This window comes from Zalophus californianus, chromosome 5, assembly GCF_009762305.2.
Source record: "Zalophus californianus isolate mZalCal1 chromosome 5, mZalCal1.pri.v2, whole genome shotgun sequence".
Classification (NCBI taxonomy): Eukaryota; Metazoa; Chordata; class Mammalia; order Carnivora; family Otariidae; genus Zalophus; species Zalophus californianus.
The window spans coordinates 33,844,010-33,865,702 of NC_045599.1; the positions used below are offsets into that span (position 1 = coordinate 33,844,010).

At 42.8% G+C, this 21,693-nt stretch overlaps 4 protein-coding genes across 5 annotated transcripts in view; all 4 read left to right on the forward strand.

The window, feature by feature from the left end:
- The window catches only part of LOC113928569 (protocadherin gamma-C4), a 340,355-nt gene that overhangs the window by 30,998 nt on the left and 287,664 nt on the right, over positions 1–21,693 (forward strand). The gene's annotated exons all lie outside the window — the stretch shown is intronic.
- Positions 4,009–7,827, forward strand: LOC118356957 (protocadherin beta-6). Its single transcript, XM_035727491.1, has one exon. It carries the CDS (start codon positions 4,286–4,288, stop codon positions 6,719–6,721), a length of 2,436 nt encoding a protein of 811 aa, XP_035583384.1. The 5' UTR covers positions 4,009–4,285; the 3' UTR covers positions 6,722–7,827.
- LOC118356958 (protocadherin beta-17-like) lies at positions 9,013–14,750 on the forward strand. The gene has a single exon (XM_035727494.1). The coding sequence runs from the start codon at positions 9,794–9,796 to the stop codon at positions 12,191–12,193; it is 2,400 nt and encodes a 799-aa protein (XP_035583387.1). The 5' UTR covers positions 9,013–9,793; the 3' UTR covers positions 12,194–14,750.
- PCDHB7 (protocadherin beta 7) lies at positions 17,528–20,946 on the forward strand. The gene has a single exon (XM_035727498.1). The coding sequence runs from the start codon at positions 17,705–17,707 to the stop codon at positions 20,090–20,092; it is 2,388 nt and encodes a 795-aa protein (XP_035583391.1). The 5' UTR covers positions 17,528–17,704; the 3' UTR covers positions 20,093–20,946.

The following is a 21,693-nucleotide window of genomic DNA, read 5'->3' on the forward strand; positions in this document are numbered from 1 at the left end:
CCTCTGTTTTATTTCTTAAGTTCCACATATGATTGAAATCATATGAAAATTTACTTTCTCTGATTTGACTTATTTCACTTAGCATAATACCCTCTAGTTCCATTCACGCCATTGCAAATGGTAAGATTTCATTTTTTGATGGCTGAGTAATATTCCATTATATATATATTCTACATCTTCTTTATCCATTCATCTATCTATTGGACATCTGGGCTCTTTCCATAGTTTGGCTATTGTGGACATTGCTGCTATAAACATTGGGGCGCAGGTGCCCCTTCGGATCACTATGTTTATATCCTTTGGATAAATATCTAGTAGTGCAATTGCTGGGTTGTAGGGTAGCTCTGTTTTCAACTTTTTGAGGAACCTCCATATCGTTTTCCAGAGTGGCTGTACCAGCTTGCATTCCCACCAACAGTGTAAGAGTGTTCCCCTTTCTTCACATCCTTGCCAACATCTGTCGTTTCCTGACTTGTTAATTTTAGCCATTCTGACTGGTGTGATGTATCTCATTGAGGTTTTGATCTGTATTTCCCTGATGCTGAGGGATGTTGAGCATTTTTTCATGTGTCTGGTGGACATTTGTATGTCTTCTTTGAAGAAATGTCTGTTCATGTCTTCTGCCCATTTCTTTTTTTTTTTTTTTGTGAGATTTTATTTACTTATTTGACAGAGAGAGTGAGAGAGCACAAGCACCGGGGGGCAGTAGAAGGAGAGGGAGAAGCAGGTTTCCCGCTGAGCAAGGAGCCCGATGCAGGGCTCAATCCCAGGACCCTGGGATCATGACCTGAGCCGAAGGCAGATGCTTAACCTTCCCTACCTACCCTACCCAGGCGCCCCTCTTCTGCCCATTTATTGACTGGATTATTTATTTTTGGTGTGTTGAGTTTGATAAATTCCTTATCGATCTTGGATACTAACCCTTTATCTGAAAAGATTTTGCAAATATCCTCTCCCATTCTGTTGGTTGTCTTTTGGTTTTGTTGACTGTTTCCTTTGCTGTGCAAAAGCTTTTTGTCTTGAAGTCCCAATAGTTCATTTTTTGCTTTTGTTTCCCTTACCTTTGGAGACATGTCTAGCAAGAAGTTGCAGCCAAGGCCAAAGAGGTTCTCCTGTGTTCTTCTCTAGGATTTTGATGGATTCTCACATTTAGAAACTTGAAGAATTTTTAAAATTTATAATGGAATGAAAGGAAAACAAACATTTGTAGCATAAAAATGGAAACCAGATTGATCAGCTATGCAATAATTATAAGCTTACTAAATAAAATTAAGTTTAATATACTTTACAATATTTCATCAAAGTATTATTTCAGCTCACTGGTAATAATCAGTTAAATTAATCTTAACGATCTGTCACTTCACATAAGCGTACATGAGCATAATGACATAGGGCTTGGTGGTTTTTTACATTGGTTTACCTTTCCATGTTGTGTCCAGAGGAGACCAAGTTTTTGCCACCTAATTATTAAAAGTAAGCTGGAAAATATGATTAAGAAGATTCCCAAGGAATGATGGAAATATTCTGTATCTGGAAAGAGGTGTGGGTTACATGGATGGATCCTTTATATAGTTAAGATTGGTGCATTTCAATTTGTGTAAACATTACCTTAAGAAAAGACCTATACAAAAACATTGAGTGGGAAGTGGAGGGTGGAGGGGAAGGTATAGATGAAATGAGACAAGATCTTGTGAAGCTGGATGACGTGTAAATGGAAGTTATGCTGTTTGCTTTGTATGCGTTGAACTTTTTCCACAAATGTTAGTGAGTTATTAGTTGTGAGACAAGTTTATAAATTCAGTTCAGTTCTACTCTAGCAAAGGAAAGCGAAAGAGAATAAAACAGAGAAGCACTCTCCTGAAAGAATCTAAAGTAATCAATTTCCATAAAAAGGCAGTGTCTTCACATACCAACTGATAGCCTTGGATGATACATTAAGATACTATCTTCTTCCTCTCTGTCATAACAAACAACATTCTCAAAGACATTTCAATGTCTCAATTGAGTATCACAGATACTGTACTGCTAGTAAAATTTGCTTTAAAGTGAAAAAGAATTCAGTAAGCTATATGTGAAGATGTCTGGTGGCCCTGCAGGCAAAGAGAGAGCACAAAGGACCGCGGAGATGCCAGGGATGCCATCAGGCTGGAATTAGAATGCCCATCGAAGAAAGGAAGCACTTAGGATTGAGTTGGAAATAACTTTGTTTCAAAGAAGAAATTAAGACCATCTAATATATTTGTGATTGCTGGTTTTACTTCATCAGTTTATCTTGTTATTCATACTCTCAAGGAAGTCTGTTCTCAGTAACATTTATCAAGTGAACCATGGAGGCTGGTCACAGTGATTTTATTTTTTATCCTTCTGGGTAGGTAGAGATGCTTTTTAATTACAAAATTATTTCATCTGTTCAGAGTTTAGACTTTATTTAGCTTTATTTATTTTACCTAGAGTTGAAACATCTTGAAAAATATCCTCAGGGCGCCTGGGTGGCTCAGTCGTTAAGCGTTTGCCTTCGGCTCATGTCATGATCCCAGGGTCCTGGGATCGAGCCCCACATCGGGCTCCCTGCTCCGTGAGAAGCCTGCTTCTCCCTCTCCCACACCCCCTGCTTGTGTTCCTGCCCTCTCTGTGTCTCTCTCTGTCAAATAAACAAATAAAATATTTTTTTAAAAAGAAAAATATCCTCATTTTTAATCTTCCATCATTTTGGCTCTTACCTGAAGTGAACTTTGGTTGAGCTCAATTGATTTCACCTCTCAAGAAATATGAAATCAATCTGAAATGAGATTATGTTTGGCACATTTTGTGTTCTTATATGCGCACTGACCCATTTCATATATTTTGAGGATATTTAAAGACATATTTCCCTATTTATCTGAGTAGAAACTGGTGAGATAGAAATGGATATAGCCATGATGAACCATCATTGAATTCTGTGGAATCCACTCAAATGTAATTCACTACCTTACTTGGTGTTTATTTATAATAGCAACTAGCGTCATCCTTGTTGTAGAGGATGATAGAGGTGATTCTTGAATGTTTGTATTCTGCATTGCATTATGTCTTTACAACATGGTAATATATTTGGGCCTTGATTAATTAATTAATATAGGAGGGAAATTTGATTTAAAAGTTATAATAAAATGAACGAACCTAATAAAATCATGACCAATTCCACCCATACAAAATGAAGTAAAATCCTAAAATGCCTACTAATGACAGACTGATTGTTGCTAGTTCCTCATTTAAAGATTTATTTATTTATTTGAGAAAGAGAGTGCAGCAGGGAGGGGCAGTGGGAGAGGGAAAGAATCTTAAGCAGACTCACAGGGAGCTCAGGAGCTCAGAGCCATCTAGGGGCTCTATTTCACAACTCTGAAATCATGACATGAGCTGAAACCAAGAATCTGAGGCTTAGCTGACTGCACCACCAAGGTGCCCCGCTAGTTACTCTTTTAAATAATTTAATTAATCAGATACTCTATCATAAGTATGTGTTGGCCTCAATTTTCCTTCTAATAGCCTAATTGTTCCCCTTACTGTGCAGGTGTAACCACAAAATAAGTTAAGTCTGTTGTTCATGCCATTTTATGAGCCATATAACTTAGAGAAATAATTGTTTATTTTATAATTGGTGTTGCTAACCAACTTTTACATTTTGTATAGTTTATTGACTTGTTTGTTGGGACAATTAAATAGTGTACTTTTTGGATTCACAAATCACACTACTCATCAGAGATAAATTTCACTGCCAAAGAATAAAAATTGATTATAGGAACTTTACATTACCTGAGGGTGTGATTCTTAAACATTAGTATGCATGAGAATCACTTAGAGAGATTGAAGTGCAGATTTTCAGCCCTTAGCACCACCAGAGAATTTCATTCAAGGTCTGGAGGGAAACCCAGGAGTCAACCTTGAAAAAAACAACTCAGACTCCTAAGTAATTATTTATGCATATGGTTCACACACTACAATTTGAAAAACACTGACTCCACCTGAAAGTCTTTATAAGGCTCAGATTTTGGAAATGGTATTGCCTGTATGCACCTCCTGAAGTTAATAATTTGAACGCCTGGTGGCAGTGCAGGCTAAGAGAGTGAATAAGAGCTCTGCAGATTCGGTGGACTCCCATTTTATTCAGAAGCCCCTCAAAATACGAACACATTTACAGCCGAAGCTAAGATAGTAGTACTCAGGAAGGCACTCATCACCAGACAAGTTACAAGACGAATTCGAAATTCAACAGTAAAGACATTTCGGAGGGTCGGTAGTGGACGTGATGATGGGGACTGGAAAAAGATTTTTTCCTCTGGGATCAGACATAATGGAGATGGCGAGAACAAAAGTACATCGCAAGAAAAGGCAAGTGGCAATTCTCATTATATGGGTGCTTTTGTGGGAAGCCGGTTCAGAATCGATTCAATATTCTGTACTGGAGGAGTCAGAAACTGGCACGTTTGTGGCCAATTTGACAAAGGACCTGGGACTCAGGAGAGGAGAACTGGCTGCGCGGGGTGCCCAGGTTGTTTTCAAGGGGAACAGACAGCATTTGCAGCTTGACCCAAAGACCTATGATTTACTGCTAAATGAGAAACTGGACCGGGAAGAGCTGTGCGGCTCCACTGAGCCATGCGTGCTACCTTTTCAAGTGTTACTGGAAAATCCCTTGCAGTTTTTTCAGGCTGCTTTACGAGTCAGAGATATAAATGACCACGCCCCAGAGTTCCCAGCCAGAGAAATGCTACTAAAAATATCAGAAATTACTACACCAGGAAAGCTATTTCCTTTGAAAATGGCACAGGATTTAGATGCTGGTAACAACAGTCTTCAGAGCTACATAATCAGCTCCAATCCTCATTTTCACGTTCTCACTCGCAATCGCAGCGATGGCAGGAAGTTCCCGGAGCTGGTGCTGGACAAAGCCTTGGACCGCGAGGAGCAGCAGGAGCTAAGGCTTACCCTCACAGCGGTGGATGGTGGGTCTCCGCCCAGGTCTGGGACCACGGAGATTCAGATCCTGGTCTTGGACATCAATGACAATGCTCCCGAATTTGCTCAGGAACTCTATGAGGCACAAATTCCTGAAAACAATTCCCTGGGCTCCCTGATTATCACCGTCTCAGCGACAGATTTAGATGCAGGATCCTTTGGGGAGGTATCTTATGCCCTATTTCAGGGAGATGACATTAACCAACCCTTCGAAATAAACGTAATTACAGGAGAAATTCGACTGAGAAAGACTTTGGATTTTGAGGAATTTCAATCATATCACGTGGATATTGAGGCTACAGATGGCGGGGGACTATCAGGAAAATGCTCTTTAATCATCAAGGTTCTGGACGTAAATGACAACACTCCTCAACTGACCATGTCCTCACTCATCAGTCCCTTCCCTGAAAACCTGCCAGAGGTCATAGTAGCAATTTTCAGTGTGTCAGATGCAGATTCTGGACAAAATCAACAGGTTATTTGTTCTATAGATGAAAATCTCCCCTTTCTTCTAAGACCATCAGTCGAGAATTTCTACACCTTGGTAACCGAAGGAGCGCTGGATAGAGAGAGCCAGGCCGAGTACAACATCACCATCACCGTCACCGACCTGGGGACCCCCAGGCTGAAAACCCAGCACAACATAACGGTGACGGTCTCCGACGTCAACGACAACGCCCCGGCCTTCAGCCAAGCCGCCTACACCCTGCGGGTGCGCGAGAACAACAGCCCCGCCCTGCACATCGGCAGCGTGAGCGCCACGGACAGAGACTCGGGCGCCAACGCGCAGGTCACCTACTCGCTGCTGCCGCCCCAGGACCCGCAGCTGCCGCTGGCCTCGCTGGTGTCCATCAACGCGGACAACGGGCAGCTGTTCGCGCTCAGGTCCCTGGATTTCGAGGCGCTGCGGGCGTTCGAGTTCCGCGTGGGCGCGGCCGACCGCGGCTCGCCGGCGCTCAGCAGCCAGGCGCTGGTGCGCGTGCTGGTGGTGGACGACAACGACAACTCGCCCTTCGTGCTGTACCCGCTGCAGAACGGCTCCGCGCCCTGCACCGAGCTGGTGCCCAGGGCGGCCGAGGCGGGCTACCTGGTGACCAAGGTGGTGGCGGTGGACGGCGACTCGGGCCAGAACGCCTGGCTGTCGTACCAGCTGCTCAAGGCCACGGAGCCCGGGCTGTTCGGCGTGTGGGCGCACAGCGGCGAGGTGCGCACGGCCAGGCTGCTGAGCGAGCGCGACGCCGTCAAGCACAGGCTGGTGGTGCTGGTCAAGGACAATGGCGAGCCGCCGCTGTCGGCCAGCGTCACGCTGCACGTGCTGCTGGTGGACGGCTTCTCGCAGCCCTACCTGCCGCTCCCGGACGCGGCGGCGGCCGAGGCCCGCGCCGACCCGCTCACCGTCTACCTGGTGGTCGCCTTGGCGTCGGTGTCGTCGCTCTTCCTGTTCTCGGTGCTGGTGTTCGTGGCGGTGCGGCTGTGCAGGAGGAGCCGGGCGGCGTCGGGGGGCGGCTGCTCGGTGCCCGAGGGCCCCTTTCCGGGCCACCTGGTGGACGTCAGCGGCGCGGGGACCCTGTCCCATAGCTACCAGTACGAGGTGTGTCTGAGGCGAGGATCTGGGACCAGCGAGTTCAAGTTCCTCAAGCCCATTATTCCCAACTTCCCTCCTCAGGGCACTGGAAAGGAAATGGAGGAAAACCCCACGGTTCGTGATAGTTTCCTATTCAGTTAAGTATTGGATTATCCTATTAAGTCCTACTTAGTTTGAAAATCTTTTAACTTAGTTAAATGTTATTGATAGTTTGTTTTTTAATTATTTTACTACACTTCCTTAGGTTGAAAAAAATCAGATATGGGTATATACGGTGTTTTCCCTATATTATGCTTAGTAGATTGTATTACTCTCAACTATATTTGACAATCTGAATAAAAAGTAAAATTTTACTTGCATAATTTAAAATTCTTGAAATTCAATCATCTATTTGTCTTAGAAAAATTGTAATACAAAGCCCTTAAGTAAGATTGTATATCTAACTATTGGTGATAACTGTCATCACCATTACCATGTAGGGAAATTTTTAAAGTGTGAGTGTTTGGGGGTGCCTGGCTGGCTCAGTTGGTAGAGAATGTAACTCTTGATCTTGGTGGTGAGTTCCAGCCCCATACTGGGCATAGAGCCTACTTTAAAAACATAAAATGTGAGTGTTTGATATTATTAATCTGCCAGTGTAAGTCTCATTTTGGGGTAATGGCTATAATGTGAATAATTAAAGATATACACTAAAGATGGCTAAATGCTAAGACAGCCATTCATATTTATGTGTATTTCAATATACCATAATAGTCAAAACATTTTTCTATGCATATAAACTTTGCACAAAAGTGTCAATAAATTAAACCCCAGTTTGTGAGCTTCATGTAAGCTTATGATAGTATTTTTTAATAATATCAAGTCAATTATAAATGCATAATAAATATTTGATGAATATTATTAACATTCCAACAGTGAATTTCAAAGGTTAATTTTCAAGGAATATAGAAAAATGTTAATATTCTCTCTACAATGCAGTACCTTTGTCAATAAGTGAAATTAAATATCATTCTTTTACTTTCTTTCTAAACAGAAACCACCCTCCACACACCCTAAACTCTATTACAGAATATAAAATGTTGAGAGTACATTTTATCTCCTTGTCTTTGTCTATCAATTTGAAAGTTCAAATGTATACTTTTAAAGTTTTTACTTATTTATTTGATACGGAGAGAGCACAAGCAGGGAGAGCAGCAGGCAGAGGGAGAGGGAGAAGAAACCAGAGAGAGAGGGAGAAGCAGGCTATAGGTTCGATCCCAGGACCCTGGGATTAGGACCTGAGCTGAAGGCAGACGCTTAACCGACTGAGCCACTCAGGTGCTCCTTAAAATGTATTATTTAATAAAACCCAAAGTATATTTTTCAAACTCTTCCTCCTAGTTTCTCAAGCTTCTACATGTGTGATACCTGCCAAGAACTAAGTAATTAATGGCAGGTTATTAGGTAATGTCATAAAGTTTTGTGTAAGTATCATTAATCTTTATTAATCATAAAATCATTTACTTTCACAGTTTAGGTCATATTTGTCTTGTGTTGGTTTTATTTGTAGTATCTTAAGAAAAATTTCTCTTTTCAACTCTCCATCAAAGTCAGGTAATTTATACTAAACTGATAGCTGAGTGAATATTTTATTCTTATCCTTAATTAAAATGGAACTAGGCTTAACTAAATTATATTTGGCTGAGGTTTGTGTCCAAATAAGTGAACTGTCATAGATGATTACCAGTTGGAACAATGACTATAGGGAACACTTACTGTTTTGTATTCTTAGATACTTATCCTTCCTCCTTGGAAAAGCATTCTTCTCTGGGGGTAACTACTTTTCCTGCTAGTGTCACTGCAGCCACTTGACTTTAGTTGGTGCCATGGTGTTTTTCAATATACCCATTTCCATAGTCCCAGGGGATGTACACTGGGATGGGCCACTGTCCACTGTTGACAGATCAAAACCCTTCCCAAAAAAGTATATCTTTGATTCCATTGAATTTTTTTGCCTTCTACATGTTTGTAGAAAAGACATTGTCTGAATTCTGAACTTACGTTGATTTCTAACAAAACAAATGGCCATTTCCTCTTAGTCTTACTGGGCATTGCACAAAGTGAATTTACCAAGGAAAAAATTGCCCAGAGACTGACAAGAAATCACATTTTAAAATTTTTTCAGGGGGCGCCTGGGTGGCTCAGTCGTTGAGCGTCTGCCTTCTGCTCGCGTCATGATCCCAGAGTCCTGGGATCGAGCCCCGCATCAGGCTCCCTGCTTCTCCCTCTCCCACTGCCCCCGCTTGTGTTCCCTCTCTCGCTGTGTCTCTCTGTGTCAAATAAATAAAACCTTGGGGCGCCTGGGTGGCTCAGTTGGTTAAGCCACTGCCTTCAGCTCAGGTCGTGATCCTGGAGTGCCAGGATCGAGTCCCGTGTCGGACTCCCTGTTCGGCAGGGAGTCAGCTTCTCCCTCTGACCCTCCCCCCTCTCATGCTCTCTCTCTCTCTCAAATAAATAAATAAAATCTTAAAAATTTTTTTCCAGGAGTTACAGGCACATGCAATTTGGGAGTAGAAAGTGGATTTTAAAATTCATAACTTCTTCTAACACAATACAGCAATTTTTTTGTAATTGAATGTAAGCACCCAAGAGCAAGAGTTTTGTGTTTAATTTACCATTTTATCTCCAGAAGCTAGAAAACTGCCTGCATAGAGAAATACTGGTTAAATGAATAAATGAATTTGTCTTGAGCAGTTTTGTATACTGAACTTGTACCTTTAAAGAAGATGAATATAAACATAGATATGTAAGTATTACTTTTGCTCTCACAAATATTGTTAGCACCTGAAGAATACTGCACAATGGGGTGGAGGGGAGTTTATAACCCAAAAGGCTTTCCTTTTGTTTTAACTGTTGCATGATGCTTTGAAATGAAAACAAAAAAACCTACCAAAAAACCCACAAAAACTGAAGTTGTAAGGCAGGACGCTTGGTGGCGCTGCAGGTTAAGAAAGTGGAAAAACTCTGCACCCTCTGTAACAGCTGAGCAGTTTCCGGCTACTTGAAAAGGAAACGTTTTACACTCTTGGGGGATAGTAGGTTTCAGAGAGGCCGCTATCCCCATGTCAGTCAATGTTAGGAACTAACTCAAGATTATTGAATCAAGATAGTAGAGTTGGCTGCACAGCAATTACTTTGTGATTAAATACTGCATCTTTTGGACGCCAAAGAACGATGGAGACAACGCTACCCAAAGCGCAGCAGAAAAGGCAAGTGACCGCCATTATTATCCTAATAATGTTAATACGGTGGGAAGTGGGCAGTACGACCATTAAGTATTCGGTTCTAGAAGAGAGGGAAAGCGGCTCCTTTGTGGCCAACCTCGCGAAAGATCTGGGGCTTGGCTTGGGGGAGCTGGCCGCGCGGGGTGCTCGAATTCTTTCCAAAGGGAATCAACAGTATTTGCAGCTCGAGCAGAAGAGTGGGAATTTGCTCCTAAAAGAAAAATTGGACCGGGAAGAGTTGTGCGGTGACACAGATCCATGTATACTGCATTTCCAGGTCTTATTAAAAAGCCCAGTGCAGTTTATTAAAGGTGAACTACAGCTACGAGACATAAATGACCATGCCCCAAAATTCTTGGAAAATGAAATCCTCCTGAAAATCTCAGAAAGCAGCCGTCCAGGGACTGCATTTCCTTTGAAAATAGCTCAAGATTTAGACGTGGGCAGTAATACAGTTCAGAACTACACTATTGGCAACAACTCCCATTTCCACCTTTTCACTCGAAATCACAGCGATGGCAGGAGATACCCTGAGCTGGTGCTGGACAAAGCGCTGGACCGGGAGGAGGAGTCAGAGCTCAGGTTAACGCTCATGGCCATGGATGGTGGGTCACCGCCTAGGACTGGGACTTCTCAGGTTCTCATTGTAGTCTTGGACATAAATGATAATGCTCCTGAATTTGCTCAGCTCCTCTATGAGGTGCAAATCCCAGAGAACAGCCCTATAGGGTCCCTTGTCATCACTGTGACTGCTAGAGATTTAGATGCTGGGACCCTTGGAGAGCTCTCCTACTCATTTTTCCAATCCTCAAATCAAGTGATTCAGGCCTTTGAAATAAACTCAGTCACAGGGGAAATTCGATTAAAAAAAATGTTGGATTTTGAGGAAATTCAATCTTATCGTATGGAAATTGAGGCTTCAGATGGCGGGGGACTATCAGGAAAATGCTCTATAGCCATAGAAGTGATGGATGTAAACGACAACACGCCTGAACTGACTATGTCAGTATTCACCAGTGATATCCCAGAAAATACCCCTGATACCGTGGTCGCTATTTTTGGAATTTCAGATCCAGACTCCGGGGAAAATGGCAAAATGATGTGTTCCATCCAAGACCATCTCCCCTTCCTTTTGAAACTTACTGTAGAAAATTTCTACACCTTAGTAACTGAAGGAGCGCTGGACAGAGAGAGCCAGGCCGAGTACAACATCACCATCACCGTCACCGACCTGGGGACCCCCAGGCTGAAAACCCAGCACAACATAACGGTGACGGTCTCCGACGTCAACGACAACGCCCCGGCCTTCAGCCAAGCCGCCTACACCCTGCGGGTGCGCGAGAACAACAGCCCCGCCCTGCACATCGGCAGCGTGAGCGCCACGGACAGAGACTCGGGCGCCAACGCGCAGGTCACCTACTCGCTGCTGCCGCCCCAGGACCCGCAGCTGCCGCTGGCCTCGCTGGTGTCCATCAACGCGGACAACGGGCAGCTGTTCGCGCTCAGGTCCCTGGATTTCGAGGCGCTGCGGGCGTTCGAGTTCCGCGTGGGCGCGGCCGACCGCGGCTCGCCGGCGCTCAGCAGCCAGGCGCTGGTGCGCGTGCTGGTGGTGGACGACAACGACAACTCGCCCTTCGTGCTGTACCCGCTGCAGAACGGCTCCGCGCCCTGCACCGAGCTGGTGCCCAGGGCGGCCGAGGCGGGCTACCTGGTGACCAAGGTGGTGGCGGTGGACGGCGACTCGGGCCAGAACGCCTGGCTGTCGTACCAGCTGCTCAAGGCCACGGAGCCCGGGCTGTTCGGCGTGTGGGCGCACAGCGGCGAGGTGCGCACGGCCAGGCTGCTGAGCGAGCGCGACGCCGTCAAGCACAGGCTGGTGGTGCTGGTCAAGGACAATGGCGAGCCGCCGCTGTCGGCCAGCGTCACGCTGCACGTGCTGCTGGTGGACGGCTTCTCGCAGCCCTACCTGCCGCTCCCGGACGCGGCGGCGGCCGAGGCCCGCGCCGACCCGCTCACCGTCTACCTGGTGGTCGCCTTGGCGTCGGTGTCGTCGCTCTTCCTGTTCTCGGTGCTGGTGTTCGTGGCGGTGCGGCTGTGCAGGAGGAGCCGGGCGGCGTCGGGGGGCGGCTGCTCGGTGCCCGAGGGCCCCTTTCCGGGCCACCTGGTGGACGTCAGCGGGGCGGGGACCCTGTCCCACAGCTACCAGTACGAGGTGTGTCTGAGGGGAGACTCGGGGACCAATGAATTCAAATTCCTCAAGCCAATTCTCCCCAGTTTCGTGGGTGAGGGGGCTGGTAGGGGCACCGAGGAAAACTCTCACTTTAAAAGAAATCATTTTGGGTTCAGTTAGGCATATCACCTTAAAAGGAGATAAATGATAATTATAACCAATGTCTTATTAGTTCGCAACCCGGTCATTCACATAAAGAGCTACATATTCATACATTAAAAATTATTGTCATATTTATAGTTATTTCAACTTGTTGATGTATTTTACATTCTGAATCTCTGGGTGTTTGTTGTTTTTGCTGTTGTTGTTTTTAGCCAGGTCACATTTTGCATGTTCATACAATAGTGGAGAAATATTGTTTTTCAGTTTTGGGGGGTTCAGATTTTTGGAGGTCGTAAATGTTTTCAGATTCCTGATGTTTGAGCTTGTTCACTGATACCTACTTATGACTAAGAGAATTGTGTTTTCTGATTATCAGCATATTATGTTGTAAATGATGGCTTTCAATTTTAAAAATACTTTTCATTCATACAAAATTTTTTGTTACCTTGGAAATGGTTGGGTTTCTGTAGTGTTGTTTTAAAAACACTATTGGGGGCGCCTGGGTGGCTCAGTCGTTAAGCATCTGCGTTCGATTCAGGTCATGATCTCAGGGTCCTAGGATCGAGCCCTGCATGGGGCTCCTGCTCCGCAGGAAGCCTGCTTCTCCCTCTCCCAGTCCCCTTGCTTGTGTTCCCTCTCTCTCTGTGTCTCTCTCTGTCAAATAAATAAATAAAATCTTTAAAAAAGATAAAAATAAAAACACTATTGTCTTTCCTCAAAGGAACTAGTATTTTATCTGGATGTTTTCTAAGTTGAGTATTTTCTTTCAAAATTGATATTGAACAAGACTATCTGATACTATTTTAAATAATTCAATCCCTGTTAAATAGAAAAAATGTTAGTAGACTGATGATTACTTATAATAAATGGTTTGGGTGTGTAAATAATGATTCTCATTCTTTTAAAATAATATATAGTCACATGATTCAAACATTCAATATGAACAAAAAACAAAGGAATTTTTTTCATTTTCAAATTTTTATTAAATTCTAGTTAGTTAACATACAGTATAATATTGGTTTCAGGAGAAGAATAATAGCCACAGAAGATTTAACCAATAAAACATAAATCTATTTCTCTGAAAAATTCAAGGGTATTTATTTTTAGTTAAATTGGTGGATTGGATATGTACCTTTAATTTAACTTCCTCTAAATGTGCATTAACATAAAAATGAAGAGCTATTTTCAAAAACATAAACTTAAAAGAATGGAAAGAATAAGGTAGAAGACAACAGAGAAAAATCTTAGTAGCTAGAAAGTAGATGAATGACTTAGTAGACTGACAAACCAACTACCAATCCTGAAGTGGGAAAAGCTGAGAACCAATCCTATTTAGACAGCAGGATTTTCAGAAGCATCGGAGCTGTCAGCCCTAGGTACTCTGGAAATGATAATAGGGTGCCAAATATGGAGGATCATATTAAAATTGCCTGAAAAATGGTTAAATCTGTAGCAGATCACTTTTCCCCACTGCAGTCAGTGAGCAACCTATTTCTCTGATCCTGGAATTTTGATTTCTCATGACAGCAAAAAGGGGAGTCATTATATTAGAAGTTCCACTGGCAAAAAATTGAGGGCAGGGTAATATGGGTGGTGGAAATAAGTGACCATCTAAACATTGAGTGCTGACTGATTGTTAAAACACTATGATAATCACTGGGACCAATCACTGATGTTTCAGTTCTCTCAGACACATGGCAGAATTAACTTTCTTCCTTCTTTCCTTCTTTCTTCCTTCCTTCCTTCCTTTGAGAAAGCATGGGCGCACCAAGGTTGGGGGAGGAGCAGAGAGAGAATCTTAAGCAGGCACCATGCTCAGTGTGGAGTCTGACTCAGGGCTCAATTTCATGATCCTGAGATCATGACCTGAGCTGAAATCAAGAGTTGGATGGTTAACTAACTAAGCCATGCAGGCGCCCCTGGCAGAATATCAATATTTCCTCTTTAAATTATGTATGACCATGTAATTTCCTTTAGCCAATAAAATGTGAGAAGAAATGAATAACTTCTGTGCTAAAGCTTTCAAAGACTGTACATGGTTTAACACATTTACTTTCTCCAACATAGTGATCCTGAAAGCATAGGTGGAGATGGAGTCTCCAGAAACCTGGATCCTTGACTGACCACTGTAAGGGCTCCATGCTGAACTGTATAGGATATGTAGTATAAGAAAGGAATCAACCGTAATTGTCTTAGGCCATTGAGATTTGGGGTTGTTTGATACTGAAGCATTATCTAACATATCCTGAGTGATGTAGATCTCCACCTCTCTTCTTCCATCAATCCTTTACCTTTTCAATCTATGCCTTTTCCTTTTCGGTAGAAGATTTTATAGAGTTGAGTAATCTGACCAGTCCAAGTAGAAAGACCTAATCAGACTAACACTGGGGTTTCCCCAACTACAAGTGCTCTCAGTTCACCTTAGAGTACATATTAAAATGGACAAACCCTGCCAACATGCTCAGACCTATCACTTAGCTCCTTAGTCTACCAAATTAAATTAAGAACAGACACCTGAAGAAAGTTTCTAAAAAGAAAAACAGAAACAAAAACCAAGCAAAGAGGAAAGAAGGTAAACTGGAGAAAAAGTTTGCAGAGAAGAAAACCTGAAAAAAAACCCAACTATAATTAGGGGTGCCTGGGTGGCTCAGTCATTAAGCATCTGCCTTCAGCTCAGGTCATGATCCCGGGGTCCTGGGATTGAGCCCCGCCTCGGGCTCCCTGCTCGGCGGGCAGCCTGCTTCTCCCTCTCCCACTCCCCCTACTTGTGTTCCCTCTCTGGCTGTGTTTCTCTCTGTCAAATAAATAAATAAAATCTTTTAAAAAACCAACTATAATTAATATCATCAGATGAGAAAAGAAGTTATTACATCTGAGAAATAAGTACAGAGGGCTCTCTTGAAAACATCCTTTTAACAAAGAGGGCTCTTGTAAAATATTAACATAATGAAATGAAAATCTCAAGAAGAGCTTGAAGGTAGAGTTAAGAAAATATTACAGGAAATATTGCAAAAAGTATTTTAAGATGACAAACAGAAAAAAAAATAAGGAAATTAGAGATTGTAAAGAGGCCCAACATCTGATTTGTAGTAACTGAAAGAGAAACAAAAGAATTATCCATGAATTAATTCAAGAAAATTTCTAAGAGCTGAGGGAAATTAATTTCCTAGTAGAAAGGGCTTACTAATTGTCAATGGATAAAGATAAACTCAAACCATGACACGTCAGTGTTTAATTTGAAAATGCTTGGTGCAATGACAAAATACTACAAGAAGTAAAAATATAGGTCACATACAGGAAGATATAAAATAAGATTCGCCTTAGAGTTCTTAACAAATACATTGGTTTGGGAACTCACTGACAAAATATTTTAAAATTCTGAAGAAAAACATTCTGTGTGGAGCACTGGGTGTTATGCACAAACAATGAATCATGGAACGCTACATCAAAAACTAATGATGTAATGTATGTGATTAACATAACAATAAAATTTTTAAAAAATTCTGAAGAAAAAATATTTTCAACCTAGAACTCTATAATCAAATTTTCAATCAAGTTCAAGGGTAGACTAAAGATATTTTAATATACTCAAGGTCACAACAAAATTTAACTCTCATACACTCTTCTCTGGAAACTACTAGAAGATATCTATCAAAATGCTAGAGTAGTCCAAGAGAGAGGAAATCAGAAGAAACAGAAAAGAGAATACTGAAAAAAGAAGTGAAATGAATCTCTAGATGATGTTCAGGGATGATCCCACGATGACAACCGTGTCTCAAGGGAAAACTAGTCCAATTTGGAGCTGTATAACTCAAGAGACAGGCATTTTGGAGGATATCATCAGCAAGTCTCCTGACATCTCTTCAATCAAACGAAACTATTATAGGATGTGATCTATTAAAATCATAGAGTAAACCAAAAAGGAGGAAGAAATAAAACCCTCAAAATAGGAAATCCAACCAGAATAAAAGGCAAAGAGAATTCCAAGCACAACAGCAAAGAAATGTTCCAGGATGATAGCAATGCAGCACATTTTGGGAACAACCACCCAATTTAAAGAAAATTGCTATCTCAGGAGATATGGGCATGGTCATGTGGAAAATCCTACTGGGAAGCAATTGGAGGTATGGGAAGAACAAGTGATAAATATAAAGAAAATCAAATAGGGGCACCTGGGTGACTCAGTCAGTTAAGCGTCTGACTTTGGCTCAGGTCATGATCTCAGCATCCTGGGATCAAGCCCAGCTTCCCACTCAGCACTCAGCGGAGAGTCTGCTTCTTCCTTTCCCTCTCCCTCTTGCTCTCCCCCTGCTTGTGCTCTCTCTCTCTCAAATAAATAAAATCTTAAAAAAAGAAAATCAAGTAAATGAAAAAGCAAGGCAATTATTAACTTCAAGAAAAAAAGTGAGAAAGAAAATATAATTTGTACGCAATAATATTCCCAATGATACTGCAACTAAAGGAAGGCATGAACCGACCTTGAAAGTGTACAAGAGCTAAAACCTAATCCAACATAAGGAGTCAACTGATAATGTCTAAAATTAATCAAAATACAGCAGAATACAGAATAAAGCAGAAGAGATAACAGAGATTAAAGTGGCTGGCTATTGGGAAGGGAGCTAGGAAAGTAAGGAAAGGGCAGAAAGCAATTGTATTTTATTCTAAGCCACTTAGTAATATTTGATTTTGAACCAAGTTCATATACCTTTTTGGAAAAAATGCATATTAAAATATCAGCAAAATATAGACCTTGCAAATCTCCCCAAGAATAAAAAGGAGACAAGACATTAAACATTACTAACAAATAGGGATATACCTAAAGATAAAAAAATAGAATTTTGCAAACCTAGAGAAAATGAATGGCTTATAAAATTAAATACAAATTACTTTAAAAGTAAACAAAACCTGGACAGATCGAAAACCAAAAGTAAAATGGGAAAGAGAGTCATAGATATACCACCAGAAAAGCCACCAAACCGAACTCATTTAAAAACCGGAGAAAGTTTTCTTAAGATTTACTCCTGGTGGGAAGCCAGAGTTTAATTCCATGTTCCCAGATTAAGGAAAACCACAAATTTATTTTTCTGCAAATTCAGACTATCACAGGGAAAAGCAATGTAAACTACTAACATTACCGTGACCATTTGAGGAAAAAGATATAATAAAACCGCAAAGACACTTGGGGGTAAAAAAAATCACTCCTGTTGCAGTTCCTCTAATCCGCCATCTTTTTGTTCTATTCTTGAAAAAGGGAATAACATCCACGAAACGCAAGGTGGCGCTGCTGGCTAAAAAGAGGGGGAAATAACCGCACAAAGGATGTTAAGAATTTCCAGTGTTCAGAGGAAAGCTGGCCAGACAAGAAAAGTAGAGGGAAGGAAACCATGGTGATGGAATTGGGGAAAAGTGGGACTCCTCCCCACGAGCACTGCTATTATCCAGCTCATTTCTAAGGATTCGGTTTCTGCCATTTCTGAGAGCTGCTTGAGGCCGAGTGAACGTGGTTTTGAAAGATTGCTAAAACAAATAATGGAGGCCAGAGTGGTGCGCGCAGTGCAGAAAAGGCAAGTGTTATTTCTTTGTGTGTTTCTGGGAGTGTCTTGGGCTGGCGCAGAACCGCTTCGGTATTTTGTGGCAGAGGAAACGGAGAGAGGGACCTTTCTGGCCAACCTAGCAATTGATCTGGAGTTGGGGGCGGGGGAACTGTCAGCTCGGGGATCTAGAATCATTTCAGATGAGAACATAGGATTTTTACTCTTCAATCCGCTTACTGGTGATTTGCTTCTAAATGAGAAATTAGACCGAGAGGAACTGTGCGGACCCACAGAGCCGTGTGTGCTGCCTTTCCAGTTGTTACTTGAAAAGCCTTTTCAGATTTTCCGTGCTGAACTATGGGTCAGAGACATCAATGATCATTCTCCAGTATTTCTAGATCGAGAGATTACATTGAACATATTAGAAAGTACCACTCCAGGGGCAACATTTCTCCTAGAAAGTGCACAGGATTCAGATGTTGGAATCAACAACCTGAGAAACTACACCATCAGCTCTAATGTCTATTTCCATATTAATATCCGTGATAGTGGGGAGGGGAATGTTTATCCCGAATTGGTACTGGATAGAGTGCTGGATCGTGAAGAGGTTCCTGAGCTCAGGTTAACCCTCACCGCCTTGGATGGCGGCTCTCCGCCCAGATCGGGAACCACCCTCATACACATCCTGGTTTTGGACATAAATGACAACGTCCCTGAATTTGTAGAGTCCCTTTACAAGGTGCAGGTGCCTGAGAACAGCCCTGTTGGCTCGCTGGTTGTCGCTGTGTCAGCTAGAGATCTAGATACAGGAAGTAATGGAGAAATAGTCTATGCATTTTTTTATGCTACTGAAAGAATTCTCAAAACGTTTCAAATCAATTCAACATCTGGCAATCTTCATCTTAAAGCTGAATTGAACTACGAGGCAATACAAACTTATACATTAACTATTCAGGCCAAAGATGGTGGAGGGCTTTCTGGAAAATGTACTGTGGTGGTCCATGTAACAGATGTAAATGATAATCCACCGGAACTGCTCATGTCATCACTTACTAGTCCAATTGCAGAAAACTCACCAGAGACAGTAGTAGGTGTCTTTAGGATTAGAGACAGAGATTCAGGGAACAATGCAAAGATGGTGTGTTCCGTCCAAGACCATCTCCCCTTCGTCCTGAAGCCATCGGTAGAGAATTTCTACACCCTGGTAACAAAGAGACCCCTAGACAGAGAGAGCCAGGCCGAGTACAACATCACCATCACCGTCACCGACCTGGGGACCCCCAGGCTGAAAACCCAGCACAACATAACGGTGACGGTCTCCGACGTCAACGACAACGCCCCGGCCTTCAGCCAAGCCGCCTACACCCTGCGGGTGCGCGAGAACAACAGCCCCGCCCTGCACATCGGCAGCGTGAGCGCCACGGACAGAGACTCGGGCGCCAACGCGCAGGTCACCTACTCGCTGCTGCCGCCCCAGGACCCGCAGCTGCCGCTGGCCTCGCTGGTGTCCATCAACGCGGACAACGGGCAGCTGTTCGCGCTCAGGTCCCTGGATTTCGAGGCGCTGCGGGCGTTCGAGTTCCGCGTGGGCGCGGCCGACCGCGGCTCGCCGGCGCTCAGCAGCCAGGCGCTGGTGCGCGTGCTGGTGGTGGACGACAACGACAACTCGCCCTTCGTGCTGTACCCGCTGCAGAACGGCTCCGCGCCCTGCACCGAGCTGGTGCCCAGGGCGGCCGAGGCGGGCTACCTGGTGACCAAGGTGGTGGCGGTGGACGGCGACTCGGGCCAGAACGCCTGGCTGTCGTACCAGCTGCTCAAGGCCACGGAGCCCGGGCTGTTCGGCGTGTGGGCGCACAGCGGCGAGGTGCGCACGGCCAGGCTGCTGAGCGAGCGCGACGCCGTCAAGCACAGGCTGGTGGTGCTGGTCAAGGACAATGGCGAGCCGCCGCTGTCGGCCAGCGTCACGCTGCACGTGCTGCTGGTGGACGGCTTCTCGCAGCCCTACCTGCCGCTCCCGGACGCGGCGGCGGCCGAGGCCCGCGCCGACCCGCTCACCGTCTACCTGGTGGTCGCCTTGGCGTCGGTGTCGTCGCTCTTCCTGTTCTCGGTGCTGGTGTTCGTGGCGGTGCGGCTGTGCAGGAGGAGCCGGGCGGCGTCGGGGGGCGGCTGCTCGGTGCCCGAGGGCCCCTTTCCGGGCCACCTGGTGGACGTCAGCGGCGCGGGGACCCTGTCCCACAGCTACCAGTACGAGGTGTGTCTGAGGGGAGACTCGGGGACCAATGAATTCAAATTCCTCAAGCCCATTATCCCTAATCTGAAGTTTCAGATCACAGGGAGGGAAGTGGAAGAATATCCCTCCTGTCAGAATGATTTGGGTTTCTGATAAAGGATGAAAAATAAACGCTCATATTGTAAAAGTATATTTTTATTATGAAATTCATCCTGAGTTACTTGTAGAAAATTGCTTTCATAGTATTTCAAATATTGTTAAAGTCCTAGAACAAATTTCTTCAGAGAAATGGATCCAGCTTTAGCTCTAGGAAACTTCCACAAAGCATGGAATGTATATGTCTTGTGGTTTATCTCAAACAATTGTACATTGTTTGCAATCTATTACATGAAAATCTTGTTTGAGATGTTTTAAGTTTGTTTTGTCTTTAAAGTTTATTGCTACTCTTATTTTTTGAGTTGGAGTGTTGTACTATAACTACACTTAGTTTTAGAACTGTTGGTTGTAGAGTATCTTTTAAAGCTTTTTAAAAAGCACTTACTATGCATCATACATTATGTTAACACTTTTAATCTTAGAAGTACACCTATGAGGTATCTTTAGAAATGAGCAAATCAACATCTATGGAGAGGTTCAGTGAATTCACTAGGGTCATCAACTAATAAATGGTAGAGGTGAGCATCTCTCCTAGATCTGTCTGACTCTGAGAACTTGCTATGATGCTATAGTGTTTTCTGTCATTAAATATCACCTGGCAAGTTTCTCCCTGATTAAGGAGAAGAAGTCTTCTCATGTTAATATTCCTGTTCAGTCTTTTTACATTTGGAAATAATAATGTATGTAGTGGTCTCTGGTTATATGTTCTCATTTACCAATAATCCAGCTTTTCTGGATCAATTATTCAACTATTATTATTAAAGCTATGATCTGACCAAAGCTTAAGTAAAAAAATATTGGAAGTGCTTTCTCCTTGTTATCTGAACACAAAACCTTTATTTCACAGGAAAGTTAATGGCCCTGAATAGAAATAATACATAATTTTGATTGTTTCATTAGTTTATTTTTTGCTCACATTGCAGTAATACTTCTCGAGTGGTCCCTACCTACTTTTAAAACACATTTCCTTCCTTAATTTTAAAGTTTTTTTAAAAAATAACTTTCCTATTCAATATGTTGCAGTTGCTGAATCAGGATAGTATAAGAAAAGAATGGTTTAAATATATCATATTAAAGAAACAAATTATCATCCAATTGCTTAGAGATTCTGAAGAGTTGAGAAGCTTTGTTTGTCATAATAATCTGTCATTGCTTTTTCTTTAACAATTATCCAGATAATTCTTACACAACTATTCTAAATGTATTGTAAGTGAAGTACCGGTAACTCTTAAAATAGTGCTATTAACTGTGAATTACTAATGGGATATAGCCTAAGGGCAAAAGAAAAAACCTCACAGCAGTAAAATCTTAAGTTGTTTTCATAATGTCAGGATAAAATTATCCAATTTTTCCAACAAATCAATGAAAGGGGAAAAGGGAGGAGGGAATTTTACACAATGAAAGAAATTAAGACACATACCAAGGAAATATAATGCTTGGTGGATCTTGTTTGGGTCTTGATTCAAACAACCATAACAACTTTGAAAGAACTGGAGAAATTTGAACCTAGATGGATATTAAATAATGTTAACCTAATTTCTTAGGTATGGGAATAGCATTGTAGTTGGGTTTTTTTTAAGTCATTAAAAGTTGGAGAT